The sequence below is a fragment of the Oncorhynchus mykiss genome, chromosome 21 (assembly GCF_057628025.1).
Source record: "Oncorhynchus mykiss isolate SJ-2025 chromosome 21, ASM5762802v1, whole genome shotgun sequence".
Taxonomy (NCBI): Eukaryota; Metazoa; Chordata; class Actinopteri; order Salmoniformes; family Salmonidae; genus Oncorhynchus; species Oncorhynchus mykiss.
The window spans coordinates 33,092,501-33,109,947 of NC_143042.1; the positions used below are offsets into that span (position 1 = coordinate 33,092,501).

General features: G+C 42.6%; 1 protein-coding gene across 1 annotated transcript in view; it reads left to right on the forward strand.

Annotated features, from left to right (window-relative positions):
• nat16 (N-acetyltransferase 16) overlaps window positions 1–16,592 on the forward strand; it is a 25,216-nt gene extending 8,624 nt beyond the window's left edge. Inside the window, exons 2-5 of the mRNA XM_021577689.3 lie at window positions 7,639–7,862; window positions 10,050–10,274; window positions 10,532–10,801; window positions 11,106–16,592. Of these exons, the coding sequence (XP_021433364.1) occupies window positions 7,647–7,862; window positions 10,050–10,274; window positions 10,532–10,801; window positions 11,106–11,438 (1,044 nt within the window). The 5' untranslated portion in view covers window positions 7,639–7,646 and the 3' untranslated portion in view covers window positions 11,439–16,592. The remainder of the gene's footprint in view (window positions 1–7,638; window positions 7,863–10,049; window positions 10,275–10,531; window positions 10,802–11,105) is intronic.
• The last annotated feature ends 855 nt before the right edge of the window (window positions 16,593–17,447 follow it).

Consider the following 17,447-nt stretch of genomic DNA (forward strand, 5'->3'; position numbering starts at 1 on the left):
CATCCTATCCTATTCTATCCTATTCTATCCTATTCTATCCTATCCTATTCCATCCTTTTCTATCCTATTCTATCCTATCCCATCCTATTCTATCCTATTCCATTCCATTCCATTATATTGTCCTATTCCATCCTATTATATTATATGCTATTCTATCCTATCCTATTCCATCCTATTCTATTATATTATATTCCATCCTATTCTATCCTATTCCATCATATTCAATCCTATTCTATTCTATCCTATCCTATTCCATCCTAATCTATTTCATCATATTTGATCCTATTCCATCCTATTCTATTCTATCCTATTCTATCCTATCCTATCCTATTCCATCCTATCATATCCTATTATATTTCATACTATTCTATCCTATTCTATTTCATACTATTCTATTCTACCCTATTATATTCTATCCTATTATATTATATTATATTCCATTCTATTGTCTTATTCCATCCTATTATATTCTATCCTATTCTATCCTATCCTATCCTATTCCATCCTATTGTATTATATTCTATTCCATCCTATTATATCCTATTCCATCCTATTCAATCCTATTCTATTCTATCCTATTCTATTCTATCCTATCCTATTCTATTTCATCATATTTTATCCCATTCCACCCTATTCTGTCCTATTCTAGTATATCCTATTCTATCCTATCCTATTCCATCCTATTCTATTCCATCCTATTCTATCCTATCCTATTCCATCATTTTCTATCCTATTCTATCCTATTATATTCCATTCCATTCTATTGTCCTATTCCATCCTATTATATTCTATCATATTCTATCCTATCCTATTCCACCCTATTATATTATATCCCATCCTATTCTATCACATTCTATTCCATTCCATTCTATTGTCCTATTCTGTCCTATTATATTCTATCCTATTCTATCCTATCCTATTCCCTCCTATTCTATTCTATTCTATTCCACCCTATTCTATCCTATTCCATCCTATTCTATTTCATCATATTTAATCCTATTCCATCCTATTATGTCCTATTATATTCTATCCTATTCTATCCTATCGTATCCCATCCAATTCTATCCTATTCCATTTCATACTATTCTATTCTACCCTATTCTATCCTATTCTATTCTATTCCATTCTATTGTCCTATTCCATCCTATTATATTCTATCCTATTATATCTTATCCTATTACATCCTATTCTATTCTATTCTATTCCATCCTATCCTATCCTATTCCATCCTATTCTATTATATTCAATTCCATCCTATTCTATCCTATTCCATCCTATTCAATCCTATTCTATTCTATCCTATCCTATTCCATCCTATTCTATTTCATCATATTTTATCCTATTCCATCCTATTCTGTCCTATTCTATTATATCCTATTCTATTCTATCCTATCCTATTCCATCCTATTCTATCCTATTCTATTTCATACTATTCTATTCTACCCTATTCTATTCTATCCTATTCTATTCTATTCTATCCTATTCTATATTGTTGTGAAATTGTTAGATATTACTGTTAGATATATCTGCACTGTTAGAGCTAGAAACACAAGCATTTCACTATACCCGCAATAACATCTGCTAAACATGTGTATGTGACAAATACAATTTGATTTGTTTTGATTTGACACACTGTTTCTAAGAGATGGGAAGAAAGAAGAAATGGATTCCAATCTATTTCATTTATGCATATAGGCTTACTGTATACATCATGTGGTTTGAACATACACTATATATACAAAAGTATATGGACACCCCTTCAAATAAGTGAATTCGATGATTTCAGCCACACCCGTTGCTGACAAGTATATACACTTGAGCACATAGTCATGCAATCTCCATAGTCAAACATTGGCAGTAGAATGGCCTTACGGAAGAGCTCAGTGACTTTAAACGTGGCACCGTTATAGGATGCCACCTTTTCAACAAGTCAGTTCATCAAATTTCTGCCCTGCTATAGCTGCCCCGGTCAACTGTAAGTGCTGTTATTGTGAAGTGGAGCAACAACGGCTCAGCCACACAAGCTCACAGAACGGGACCGCCGAGTGCTGAAGCGTGTAAAAATCGTCTGATTTTGGTTGCAATACTCACCACCAAGTTCCAAACTTCCTCTGGAAGCAACAGCCTAAGATCACTATAAGCAATGCCAAGCGTCGGCTGGAGTGTTGTAAATTTCACTACCATTGGACTCTGGAGCAGTGGAAACACGTTCTCTGGAGTAATGAATCACGCTTCACCATCTGGCAGTCCAATGTACATATCTGGGTTTGGCGGATGCCAGGAGAACACTACCTGCCCGAATGCATAGTTCCAACTGTAAAGTTTGATGGAGGAGGAATAATGGTCTGGGGCTGTTTTTCATGGTTCGGGCTAGGCCTCTTAGTTCCAGTGAAGGGAAATCTTAACACTACAACATACAATTACATTCTAGACGATTCTGTGCTTCCAACTTTGTGGCAACAGTTTGGGGAAGGCCCTTTCCTGTTTCAGCATGACAATGCCCCCGTGCACAAAGCAGATCGGTGTGGAAGAACTTGACTGGCTTGCGCAGAGCCCTGACCTCAACCCCATCAAACACCTTTGGGATGAATTGGAACGCCGGCCTCAAGCCAGGCCTAATCGTCCAACATCAGTGCCCAACCTCATTAATGCTGTTGTGGCAGAACAGAAGCATGTCCCCAAAGCAATGTTCCAACATCTAGTGGAAAGCCTTCCCAGAAGAGTGAAGGCTGTTGTAGTAGCAAAGGGGTGACCAACTCCATATTAATGCCCATGGTTCTGGAATGAGACGTTCAACAAGCAGTTGTCCACATACTTTTGGTCATGTAGTGTGTCATTTGGTGCCTCTTTGTTCAGCATGTTTGCTTGCTTGTCAACCAAACGTCAGCAAGAACATCATGCAGAAACAACCTTCCTATCCTCTCTTCTCCTCCTAACACCATGCACCTCTGATAGGCTTTTGTGTTTCTGTAATGGACAGGTGTCTGTTTACACTCGTAGAAAAAAGGGTTCCGAAAGGGTTCTTCGGCTGTCCCCATGGGAGAACCGTTTTTGGTTCCAGGTTTGGTTCGGGTTCCATGTAGAACCCTCTGTGGAAAGGGTTCTATATTGAACCCAAAAGGGTTCTACCTAAAACCAAAAGGGTTCTAACCTGGAACCAAAAAGGGTTCTCCCATGGGGACAGCCGGAAGAACCCTCTTAGGTTCTAGATAGTACATTTTGTTTTAAGAGTGTATCTGTGTAGTAATTATCTTTCTCATGTGATATTTCATGTCACTGAGGAGGTTAACAGATAGAAAAACGAGTGAAGCGTTAACGCGGGTCGTAGACGGTGGTGTGTGTGCGCGCGCGTGTGTATATGTGGACGGTCGATTGATTGGAAGGGCGCTGCTGAGGTGTGTATTGATGCCATGCTAAAGTTCACGTGGCAGTTAGTGATTCATTGTGTGTGCAGGTTTGTGTGTGTGACACTGTCACTGCCCCCCCCCCCTCCCCCTCCTCCCCCAGTGTGTTTATGGCACCGTGCCTATGCATGCCAGTTGATGGAAAAGTACCAGTTAGAGACAGGGGAGTGTGTTAGGTCTGCTGGGGCCAGACAGTGTTTTCTCTGTCCCAGGCAGGCGGCCTCCCTCCCTCCCTTCCTCAGCCCAGACACATCTCCCATCGACAGATTATCGGAAATGTCTGGCCCTGCCTCACTGCTTCAGCTAGAAGCCTCATTCCCCCTGGGGCCAACTAACACTAGCTGTCCATGCATGCATGGGACAGAGAACACACACACAGATGGAGACAGAGATACACTCTTACACATAGAAATACACACAAAAAAGTATGAAAATGTATGCACTCACTACTGTTAGCTACTCTTGATATGAGTGTCTGCTAAATGACTAAAACGTAAATGTACACACATATTACACACGGACGGGGGAAACACACACACATGGACACACACACACATACGGGCGCATACGCACATGGACACACACACACAAACGGATGCATACGCGCATGGACACACACACACATACGGATGCATACGCACATGGACACACACACACATACGGATGCATACGCACATGGACACACACACACATACGGATGCATACGCGCATGGATACACACACACATACGGATGCATACGCACATGGACACACACACACATACGGATGCATGCACACACACAGGCTTTAACCACTCAATAATCTCTGCACCTTTCCGGAATCCCTTTCCAACGACCTGAGCCCTCCTCCTCTCTCGCTCGTTTCGCACCATGCTTTTCCCAAGCTCAGAAAAATGTGATTGTTTTCCGAGTGAGCCAGTGTTTTCCGAGGAATCCAGGGAAGCGGGTGAGGGGGAATTACCGAAGGGATTAGGGGGATAGGGGGTTGGCAGAGGGGGGCGCGCCACAGGGACGGATGCCAGTCGCCTCTCTCTGTGCCACATACAAACTGTTGCCAAACTGGACGGGCAAACTGGGCTGGCGTCCTGGCGATGACCAGAAGTCACATTAGTGCCGTCTGTGTGGTTAGGGGTTGTGTTGTCTGTGTTTTTCCTGACCAAGACCCCGTCCACTCTGGTCAAAACATTGGGATGCGGTAGTAAGTTAAGAGGTTATGGTTGTGTAGACTGCCTGACCAAGACCCTTTGAGGTTGACATGTTTTGAAGCTACTTACTCTGTCTGACCAATGCCCATTGATGTTAAAGTTGACCCATTGATGTGAATTACAGGGATATGGTTGAAGTGTTGTGAAGCATAAAGTATACAGGCATCTAGACAGTGTATGGGTGTAATAGGAATTGCCAGGACTGTAATGGGGAAATGTAAGGTCACTAAAAGTTGCATATATTTCCATATATGCATATATTTATATGTGTCTCGCCCTGACCTTGGTATTCTTTGTTTTCTTTATTATTTTGGTTAGGTCAGGGTGTGACATGGGTGATATGTGTGTTTTTGTCTTATTCTAGGATGTTTGTACTGTCTAGGTTTTTTTGTAGATTTATGGGGTTGTTTTCATCTAGGTGTTTATGTTGGTCTATGGTTGCCTAGATTGGTTCTCAATTAGAGTCAGGTGTTTATCGTTGTCTCTGATTGGGAACCATATTTAGGCAGCCATCTTCTTTGGGTATTTCGTGGGTTATTGTCTATGTTATGTTGCACATTAGCACATTGTTTATATAGCGGTCTCGTTCATATTATTTGTTTTGTTGTTTTTGTTCTTCGTGTTCTTCATGTTCTTCATTAAATAAAGAAGAATGTATTCTAACCACGCTGCGCTTTGGTCTACTCCATACGACGATCGTGACAATATGGTATTATTTGGAAAAGAGACCTAGGTCTCAATAACATTTTTTTTTTTAAATGTTAAGGTCTAAAAATAATATTTAGTTTATAGTGATTAACACAATGTTAAGCATATTCATATATGATGTACTACACATGATTTCCAGTGTTCAATTTGTGATACTCAAGGTGTGGATTGACAGTCACTAGACTTCATACTGAATGTTATGGATTATGTTTATGTCTTTTTATAGTGATTGACGCCAGACTGCGAATACACCGGTGAATAATCAGTGTGTCCTCGGTCCTTGTACCTCCAGTCTGGCATCAATCACTTATCAACAGATATGAGAATAATCCCAAAACATTCAGTGTCAAGTCTTGTGACCGTCATCCAGCACCTTGAGTGTCACGAACAGAACACTGGAAATCATGTGTCGTACATTGGGTTGACAGGTAGCCTAGTCGTTAGAGCGTTGGGCCTGTAACCGAAAGGTTGCTAGATCGAATCCCCCGAGCTGACAAAGTCAAATCTGTCGTTCTGCCCCTGAACAAGGCAGTTAACTCGCTGTTCCTAGGCCGTCGTTGTAAATAAGAATTTGTTCTTACTTGCCTACTTAAAGAAAGGTTCAATGGAAAATATACCTTTTTTTAGGTACACCAATCTAGTACAGGGTCAGCCTCCAGAACAGCCTGAATTCTAAAGGGAATGGAAATGTTGCTCAATTGGTATCAAGGGACCTAACGTGTGCCATTGACACTAGGCAGGATGGAGCCATAGACTTATGCTGCTTTTGCCAATTCCGGACTCTGCCATCTGCATGACACAACCCGTTGTGGTCGTCTGCTGCAAAAGCCCATCCGTGTCAATGACAGACGAGTTGTGGGCTCCCAGATGCCATTCTGCACACCACTGTTGTACTGTGCCGTTATTTGCCTGTTTGTGGCCCCGCTGTTACTGTAGCTTGCACGATTCTTGCCGTTCTCCTTCGACCTCTCTCATCAACGAGCTGTTTTCGCCCAAAGGACTGCCGCTGACTGTTTTCTGTTTGTCGCTTCATTCTCGGTGAACCCTAGAAAGACACTGTTGTGCGTGAAAAGCCCAGGAGGCCGTCCATTTCTGAGGTTCTGGAACCGGCGCGCCTGGCAACGACGAGGTCACTCGATTTTGCCCATTCTAACGTTCAATCGAACGATAACTGAATGTGCCTATGCCTGTCTGCCTGCTTTATATAGAAAGCCACGACCACATGACTCACTGTCTGTAGGAGCAAACCATTTTCGTGAACGAGGTGTTGTACCTAATAAGCTGGCCACTGAGTGTATAAATATGCTAAACATTGTGCTATTCACACTATACTACATTTCCCCATTAAATTGGGTATTTGTCATCTTTCTTTTTGAAGGATACTTTGTGTACCTAGCAGCTTTGGAGAAATGCTGGATGTGAGTTCTGCAGCATATTTCCCTTCTGTCGAACCTGCTGTTCAGTATTTATCCTTAAAGGCCCAATGCAGCTATTTTTATAGCAATATCAAATTATTTCTGGGTAACAATTAAGTACCTTACTATAATAGTTTTCCATTAAAATTGTCAAAAAGAAACACAAATCGCTTTTTAGCAATTTTATTGGCCTATTCACTCATTTATCACCTGACGATGTCATCAGGCAAGCCGAAACTCCACCCAGGCAAAACCTGCGGATTACAAGGTCATGTGTAGATTGTATTTTCAACCAGCAACAATCAGGAAATAACACAGATACAAATGTGTCACACTTTTACAGTGTAAGTTTCATAAGCTGTTGTACAATATGATACAAAACAGAATTTTGACTGCACTGGCCCTTTAAGACGGGATGTTATTTATCTATTTATCTCTAGAGTATATACTGTAGCTTTACTTTACTGGAGTTAAATCAGATCACATTCTCAATTACAGCAACGGATGTGCTTCCTGTCCATTTGCTTTATAGGCCTGCTCCTGGTCCCTAATCAGATTTTTGCACTCTCTCGCCCTTTCTCTTTCTCCCTCTTCCTGATCTCTATTGATCTCTCTCCCTCACTCCCTCCTCTCATTCTCTTTATATCAATCTATATCCCTCCAATCCCTCTCACTCCTTCACTATTTCTACCCGATCTCTTCATTTATCTATTCCTCTCTCTCTTATTTGACCTCTTCCACCCTTCTCTCTCACTCTCCAACTCACCTCCATCTTCTTCTTCTCTTCCTCTCTACTTTCTCCAATATTCTTTCCTCTCCTCCATTCCCCCCTTTCTCACTCCCTTCTTCTGGCCTTACTCCCTCTCCATCCCATCTCTCCCCCTCCATCCCTTCTTCCTGTCTCCAGCTGTAAAGATGAAGATTGAGAACAGCCTGCCCCGCCCCCAGCTCCCCGAGACCCCTCCCCAGACGGGCCTCCAGTTCACCGTGGCGACAGAGGAGGACTTTGAAGAGATCATGGCGATGAGCCAGGACATCTATGGAGGGCTGGACTACCTGCCGACCCGCTACACCGCCTGGCTGTCCGAGTCCAACCGCACCGTCATACTGGCCCGCAAGCAGGGCAAAGTGGTGAGAAAAGGTTATAAAGTGTGTCATAAACATGTTGTAGCATGTTTACAAAGATGTTATTAAGGTGTTTTAAGTGTGAGTGTGAGGAACGCTACCAGGCCTGGCAACAGGAGACCAACTGTACCGTTGTACTGGAGTGCAAAGAGGGAAAAGTGGGGAGAAAAGGCTATAAACAGTGTTATAAGGGTAATATAAACATGTTATAGCTTGTTTTTAAGGGGGTTATTAAGCTGTAAAAAGGGCTGTATTAGGAACTACCAGTACCTGCCCACGCACTACACTGCCTGGCTGTTCGAGACCAACCACACTGTCATACTAATGCTTTGCAAACAAGCAGGGCAAAGTGGTGTGAGGAGTTACAAGAGTCTTCAAGGGTGATACCAGAGAAATAGAATCCATGTTAAAGTCCTAAAGGAACCCTGGAGATTAGGAGTGGCCTACTTTGGAACCATTGAGAGTTACAGTTGAAGTCAGACGTTTACATACTCTTAGGTTGGAGTCATTAAAACTGGTTTTTCAACCACTCCATAAAATGTCTTGTTAACAAACTATAGTTTTGGCAAGTCGGTTAGGACATCTTCTGGGTGCATGACACAAGTAATTTTTCCAACAATTGTTTACAGACAGATTATTTCACTTATAATTCACTGTATCACAATTCCAGTGTGTCAGAGGTTTACATACACTAAGTTGACTGTGCCTTTAAACAGCTTGGAAAATTCCAGAAAATTATGTAATGGCTGTAGAAGCTTCTGATGGCTAATTGACATCATTTGAGTCAATTGAAGGTGTACCTGTGGATGTATTTCAAGGCCTACCTTTAAACTCAGTGCCTCTTTTCTTGACATCATGGGAAAATCAAAAGAAATCAGCCAAGATCTCAGAATATTTTTTTAGACCTCCACATTTCTGGTTCATCCTTGGGAGCATTTTTCTAACGCCTGAAGGTACCACGTTCATCTGTACAAATAACAGTACGCAATATAAACACCATGGGATCACGTAGCCGTCATATCGCTCAGGAAGGAGACGCGTTCTGTCTCCTAGAGATAAACGTACTTTGGTGCGAAAAGTGCAAATCAATCCCAGAACAACAGCAAAGGACCTTGTGAAGATGCTGGAGGAAACAGGTACAAAAGTATTTATATCCACAGTAAAACGAGTCCTATATCGTCATAACCTGAAAGGCCGCTCCGCAAGGAAGAATCCACTGCTCCAAAATGTCCTCTGGTCTGATGAAACAAAAATAGAACTGTTTGGCCATAATGACCATCGTTATGTTTGGAGGAAAAAGGGGGAGGCTTGTAAGCCGAAGAACACCATCCCAACCGTTAAGCACGGGGGTGTCAGCATCATGTTGTGCGGGTGCTTTGCTGCAGGAGGGACTGGTGCACTTCACAAAATAGATGGCATCATGTGGGAAGGAAAATGATTTGGATATATTGAAGCAACATCTCAATACATCAGTCAGGAAGTTAAAGCTTGGTCGCAAATGGATCTTCCAAATGGACAATGACCCCAATCATACTTCCAAAGTTGTGGCAAAATGGCTTAAGGACAACAAAGTCAAGGTATTGGAGTGGCCATCACAAAGCCCTGACCTCAATCCTATAGAAAAGTTGTGGGCAGAACTGAAAAAGTGTGTGTGAGCAAGGAGGCCTACAAACCTGACTCAGTTACACCAGCTCTGTCAGGAGGAATGGACCAAAATTCACCCAACTTATTGTGGGAAGCTCGTGGAAGGCTACCCAAAACGTTTGACCCAAGTTAAACAATTTAAAGGCAATGCTACCAAATTCTAATTGAGTGTATGTAAACTTCTGACCCACTGGGAACGTGATGAAAGAAATGAAAACTGAAATAAATCATTCTCTCTACTGTTATTCTGATATTTCACATTCTTAAAATAAAGTGGTTATTCTAACTGACCTAAGACAGTGAATTTTTACTTGGGTTAAATGTCAGGAATTGTGAAACTGAGTTTAAATGTATTTGGCTAAGGTGTATGTAAACTTCAGACTTCAAATGTATATTACCTAGAAATAACAAGAGAATTACAGATAATGTTCCCACAATGTGTATCTCTTCAGCTGTTCATAATCTCCCTACGTCTTTCTCTCCCCCTCTCTTTTCTTCCCCATCCCCTTCTCCTTTACCCCCCCCCCCCCCCCCCCCCCCCCCCACCAGATTGCCCTGGAGTCAGTGTGTGTGATAGATGACGGTGACACCATGCTGGTGGAGGGGTTACGTGTGGCCCCGCAGGAGAGGGGGAAGGGCGTGGCAGGGGTGCTTCTGCGGTTCTGCTCTCAGCTGGTCAAGTCCAAGTGGCCTGAGGTGAAGGTGACCAGGCTGACCCGCGACGACCAGCTGGGGCCCAAGGACTTTCAGAAGTACCGCCTCATCACCAAACAGGTAGGTATTGGTTAATTGGTTCATTTGTTGCTTGCCTGATTGGCTAATTGATAGATTCGTATTGTTAAACCTTCCAAATTTCCAACATTTTCCAAGTTATTTCTAGTCGCCCTATTTCTGACGAGAACTCTAGTCCACTTGTGTCAGGAAATCATGTTCTACCAAAATGACACATTCCCCTTTCACAACAGTCTATTAACCAACCACACAACCTTCTCTTTACCCTACGTCCCTTCACCACCGCCTCTCTCCAAAAGGGCATCCTGCTAGTTCGCTTCAATGCCGAAGACCTCAAGCTCCGGCTCTCCGAACTGGGGCTGCATGTGACCCTCCCTCCCTCCTCTGAGGGTACCTCCCAGAGTTCTGACACCCCCCTGGTTCCCCCGGTCCTTCTGGACCTCAACGAGGCCCACCAGATGTTCCTCAACTCTGGCCTGATGTCCAACGTACTCCCTAACGCTACCATCGTCCAGGACTGGCAGCCGTTCAAGCCCCTACCCAGCAACATGGCCATTCTTCTGAAGAAGGTAAAATATTATATCATAATGAGAACCTCTGTGGAAATAAGTTGGTTGACTTTATCGTGTTTGGGGTTGCAAAATTCCTGTAACTTTCCCCAAATTCCCAGGTTTCCAAGAAATCTCGGTTTTTAAGACTCTCGGAATCAGGAGAAAATAAGCATCTGTAAAACTTGGGAAAGTTACTCTAATTTTGAAACCCAAAAGTTGTAAAAATCCTTGATTATTTTCAATGTATTGCTCTACTCCCATGGCTGAAGCAACTCTATACGTATTTCACATTTCTCAAATAAAATGAATTCATTCATTCAAGGACATCGACTGGATGGTGGACGACCGCGACGTCCCCGCCGTGGCCAGCCTCTGCACCCACCCCTTCCGGGTGCCTGGAGGTCCTTACCGAGTTGGTGACGACACGTACTACCTCAACATCGACGTGTTCGGTAAGGACATAGGCCTGGTGCTTCAGCAGTTCCTGAGTCACCTCCGGCGCCACACAGCCACCCTGAAGGGCTACGTCATGTGTCAGATGTTTCTGGATCCCCCCATGTGGAAACCCATGGTTGAATTCTGTCGCCAGACACTGAAGGTGGAGCTGGTTAAGGAATATACAGAGCAGTGCGTGGTCGAGTCGGATGTCATGTAGCTGGCAGAAGAGGAAGGAGGAAGAGGAAGAGGAGAAACAATATGAAGGAAAAAACGGGAAAAGTTGACAAATTCAGAAAATGTTTCAGAGACCCAACGAATGAACAAACAGCATTCTCTTTAGAAAATGAAATGGGGAAAGTTCCCAAAGAAACTTCGGAACGATTAGCAACAACCTCCCTAAGCAAGTCTATAGTGAAACAACTTAGAAGCCGCGTTAGATTTGCAATATATTTGATATTAACACTACCGCTAACAAAAATATTTTAGGAAAAAAGGCAGTTATTTGAAATACCTTTTGACAAATTAGTTTCAATTAATTTCTCAGTCTTTTACCATTCAGTCATCGCAAAAATCTAACTCTTAACAACAGTAGTAACTTCATGCTAATGTTACTCCTTTAATAAAATAGAAAATGCAAGCTAGTTTATGGTATGTTATGCCGTTTAATCCTTTTTTTTTGTAAATATAAAGTATAAATATGTACACATTCTGAATTGCAAATAAGTCTGCACAACTCTTGAGGCACTTTATTAAACCATATGAGCTGTTGTGCTAAAGTGCGAGTGATGAAGTGAGGAAGAGAGGAGTTGGTTTACTTTTAGAGATGACTGAATTGAACTGATTTAGAACGCATCACTCCCATCCATAGTCATGGTAGAAATCCTTTTGGACTTATTCTATCTAACACCAAATCCCCAAATACTGTCGAACAAACAATAGACCTTCAGTGAATCCTACAGAGCATTTGCACGCTTATAATTCACACTAAATGGCTGAAACGGAACAGATAGAAACACACTTAGCTCCTAACACTGAAACCTGGCCAGTTAACTTTTAAAACAATTTAGTTGTCTTCGTTGTTTGTTTTTTTAACAGTCACTCAGTTGTTTTGTTTTTTTAAGCACTTAACCATATTGCTAATTTATAGCTACTTTTCCACGCGTACTTGAATGCGTCAGTAGTACGTAAAGAGGTAATATATTAACAGCAGAAGCTTTCTGGAGGCTGTCGTATAACAATGTGAAATCTAAGCTAACTCTATAGTAGATTGCTAACAATGTGAAAAAAGGTAGATGTACTATACAGTATTCCGCAAAGACTCAAACAATTGAACTAATATAGTTGAGATTGACTTAGCATTAACAACATTGTTCGGTAGCTAGAGACATATTTCAACGGTAAACGTCGCCATCACAAATATTATCTGACAGCCTTTGTAAAGGTTCAATTCTAGTCCCTCGTGGTTGTTGAAAACATCAACATAGATACTACAGTCACTCTAAGACACTTCATATCCACTCTACGAAGCTGCGTAGCCACCCTAAGAAGCTTCATAAGCTTTGGCACGTGGTAAGAGCTCAGCAAAGCAAATGGGACACAGTTTGCTCTCCAAGGCCTCATAACCACTCTACAAAGCTTCATAGCCACTCTACTAAGCTTTATAAGCTTTTGGCTCTTTGCTCTTGAACGTTCCCTTTAAGAAGTGATGCTTTTGACATGACGTAGCACTGAACGAGTCTACATTGCAACCCCCAAATTGAGACTGAAGCCATCTAAAACCACTACAGAAGAGAGACTGGACATTCTATGGACTCTCCAACCTGCCCTCGTTGTAAAAGGTACCTTGTTGTAAGGGATGAATTGGATGGCGGAAGAGAATATCTTTTTTAATTTTTTTGGTACACTGACCCTTGTCTGGACACCCCATCTGTCATCCTCCTGTCTTTCCGAGACGAACGGTTAAACACACTCACACATGATGAACTGAAGGATTGGACTGGATCGATATCGGACGATGGATGGACAAGATGCCTGGAGAAAGTGGAATGAAGAATGAAGCAAATGTCATACCGGATTCCATATTCGTCAAAGCAAAACAGAAACAACGAAACAATGCTTTGTAAAGGCTGATGATGATTTTCTCAGTTCTTTTGAGAAGCACGTTCTATTTTTTTCCACCCATTGAAGAAGCAAAGCTGGACTGACCCACCTTTTTTTTGCTGCAGCTAGTCGTGAGGAAGAGGAAGATAAAGATTTTCAGCAACCCGAATCCAGTGGTGAAGAGTAGTACACAAGCAATCCCACATAGATGTATTTTTTAACAAGATTGGCATTCACATTCTAGCCCATTTACATCTACCCAATGCATACACTCCACCCCCACCCGTCTCTAAAGTCTTACCCCTACCCCACATACGAAACCCCACATGAACCCACCCCCCCCAGACAAATAATTTCGGAGAAATTCTCCATGATATGGGAAGGTCGAGCTTTTCCTCACAATCAAGAACAACCCCTCTCTCATTCTCTCGTTCTTCATGAATAGATTCAAGACCAATTAAAAGCCACTGAGTTTAAAACATCCTTATGTAGAATATCGTCAACTCTTGGCTGGTCAAAGGTAAGGGGCCCTGGTTGTGCTGTCATATCCATGCTGGCCATCTGGTGTATGTAAATGGTCTTGGAGAGCCTGCTTTCCTGCTGCTAGTGTGTGAACAGAGGACCAGATGATGAGGGTTTTAACTATTCATGAAACTTAAGTAAAACGTTATTAACCTAATATAAACATTACTTGGCTTCTTGTTCATCAAACCTATTCAGAAAACCGCCGAGTTACTTGTGGCTCCGTAGGATACATAAGTGAGCAATAGTTTTAAGTTGGTGTTGGACGTTCGTGAGTAGAGATCCGTGTATTTACGGGAAAGCCATTGAGATGGGAGCGGAGGAGCTCATTTGTCTCTCTGAGGAGACGGAAGAGTGTATCTCTTGTTTGACATTTGAAAACTATCCTCTTTTCCCTCCAGTCCAGTTCCACACCCCATATCTGTCTTGTTGTCTGCCTGTCGGTCTGTCTGCACAACTGGCAAATGGGAAGCAGTTCTACTGTTCCTTCCTGGTCTCCGTAACAACGGAGCTTCCTGGTCTCCGTAACAACGGAGCTCCCTGGTCTCCGTAACAACGGAGCTCTCCGTTCTTAAAAGCATCCGAAGTGACAGTGAGGGGTGTGATATAGCTATCTTACAGTAACATGGTGTCATGGTAGTGGGACGCCGGTGGACGTTGCATGGTCTCAGATAGACCGTGTTGTATTGTATACCCATAATACCTTGCAAGGTCCACAGACCCACGGATCCAATGATTTTCCAAGACCATATGGCTAAATTGGATACCACAGCACAACCCAAGGATACGACAGGGAGGATGTATTTGGTTGGAGGGTGAACACGCTAGGTAAACTTACTATATCTGATATGATACGCACGCACGCACACACACACACACATACACGCATCAAATCCACACAAAAGGAAATTGCAACCTTCCCAAAAAAACTACCCCTCAGCCCCATCACGCCCATGCAATCTATTGCCCAGATGCCCACTTACCCCCGCAACAACATGCCCTAATCTATGTTGTATCTACTACCACAGAGACAAGGTTGTTGTCATACAAACTGCCTCAGTGCCCAACATACCCACCCAGGAAAGACTGTCTATACCCATGTTCTCCATCTTCACTTAGACTATACAAACGGTTGTCTGGTGAATTGGTGGTTTGTCTGTGTCGTCTAGTATATTTATATATATTTGACCTACAGATATGTGCACAGTATTTCAGAGGGATGTTGGATTCAGTAGGTATATTTTGTCTTGGGACTTATTTGATTATTTGTAAAGGTATGTTGGGTTGTGTGTTTGAGGGAAAGCTGGAAGGACAAAGTTTGGTAGAGACCCAAAGAGATTGGATTGGTTCTAGACTGCTTCACAATGAATTTGTCTCCCGTCAGATAATTCAGATTGATCAAAAGACTCTACAGCAGATAATCCACGCTGATCTATCCTTGTACTCAGAGATATTCTCTAGAGAAGTACAAGTCATCCACTGTTCTGAAACATTCTAAACAAACTCTCCTCCCTCCCTTGTCCCCCAGAGCACACAAACACAGCAAAGAGAATGAATGGTGTTTAACCAACAGCCTTGGAAATAGATACGGTCTATCTTTTAGGCTTTCCTAAAGCACTGTGTAGTAGTGTGTGACATGCACTTTACATGTGAAAGCTACTGTATGGATATGCACTAAACCAAGAAGAGGGTACTTCATACTCTAACCATCCCTGATAGCGCTGATTTGATTAAGGGTTTATTTTATACAGCGAGGTTACTGTGCTACCATTGAGTCGGATCTCGGTCTAATGATGGTAAAGTAAGCATTTTGTTCAGCCCGATTCATTCGCCCTCTGCCGCTGTGATTCTGTTGGGGAGGGCAGCAGTGCAGCGAATGAAACGGGGGTCTGTTCAAAATGATTGATGGAGTGTTGGGAATGGAATGGAAAGATGAACGGGAACACTCGATAGTGTTCTAATGTTTTCTGTCTCGCTGTCGTCAACGGCGATGTTAATCAGCCATGGTTACAATCGCCACGGTTACGCAACTCAGAGCAAAGATAAGATCTCCGTTGTGAATGAATTCTTTCTCGTTATGAATCTGATTAGATGCTTAATTGGTTGATTAAACATAATAGTCATACATACTCATTATTGATCACATTTGATGTACAAACAGTGCTTTGATTTACAATTCTGGTGACTGTTGATGGCTGGTTATCATCTTGCTGTGGGTTTGTGTTCTCCAATTGTACAAATTGTTCATTTTGTCTGAGATTCTTTAGTTTGTAAAAATTATTTTATCTTCTACTAATTATTTCCTCTTATCTAACCAGTATTTTTCCACCATCCATTTTTTCTCATTTTAAATCCTCACCCATGTTCACCTTGTTCTTAAAACCACTCAACATTTAATCTCTTTAAATCTAGATTTGGTCATTTTGAATGCAGAGATGGTTGTTATTAAAAGCCTGAGCTGTCATGAAGTAGATAGAGCAGAGACGTGTTACAGTTGTTAGCATTTTGTCTGATAGGGAAGCATGAAAGGTGCCATGGGATGTGTTTCAAACACAGGGAAGATGTATTGTCTCGAACCTGTATTGGTAACATTGCTTGTTCCCAGATCTGTAGGTGTTTCAGCCATCTCCTCTGTCTATGACAGTCAGAGAAAGTTGATTAAAACACATACTGATCTGGGACCAGTCTAGTGGCTAGTGGTAGCTATGCTTGGTGGTGGAGAAGGAGAGAGTAAAGGGCGTTTAGGAAATGGCTTTTCACTTCTTTTTTTTCTTGGCCTGGTCGCAAAGACAGACGAGGGAAGGAGAGATGGAGGGAGGTCATCGAGGATATGGGGTTGAGGGAAGGAGAGGTCAGGGAGAGCAGGAGGGGAAGGAGGGATGGTGTGGGGGTTGTGGAAGAGGAGATTAGAGTAGAGTAACAGGAGTCGCTCTCTCTCTCTTTATTATTGCATTACCACTTTGGTAATTAAAGGGCGTAAGAGGTTGGAAAAACCAGGGGCGGATGGTTACAGTAGGAACTGTAGACTCTACTGTACCCCAGGCACCCTGAAAACATTCCGTGAAGCCTTGTAGCCACACTAAGGTGCTTTATAACCACTCTATGAAGTTCCATACTGTAGAGTCTCAACTTTTACCCACATGTTTGTGGGTAAAAGTTCAGGCAAAAACGTGGGGGGGGGGGGAGACAGAGATAGCAACAGAGAGGAAGAGGTGAATGACAACTGAGGACGAGGCCAGTCAAACTATTTATACATACATACTACCATTGACATGTATCCACACTATGTGTCCTTGTAGACACTTCAACAGGGCTCTCCAACCCTGTTCCTGAAGAGCTATCCTCATGTAGGTTTTCGCTCCAACCCTGTTCCTGAAGAGCTATCCTCATGTAGGTTTTTGCTCCAACCCCAGTTGTAACTAACCTGATTCGGCTTATCAGCCGGTGATTAGAATCAGGTGCGCTATTTTAGGGTTGGGAGTGAAAACCCACAGGACGGTAGCTCTCCAGGAACAGGGGTACAGCCTGTGTCTCATTGGCAGTGCTGTGAGTGATAGGTTGTCTTTTCTGGTCACCAGTTATTTCGACTGGGTTACATTTTTCA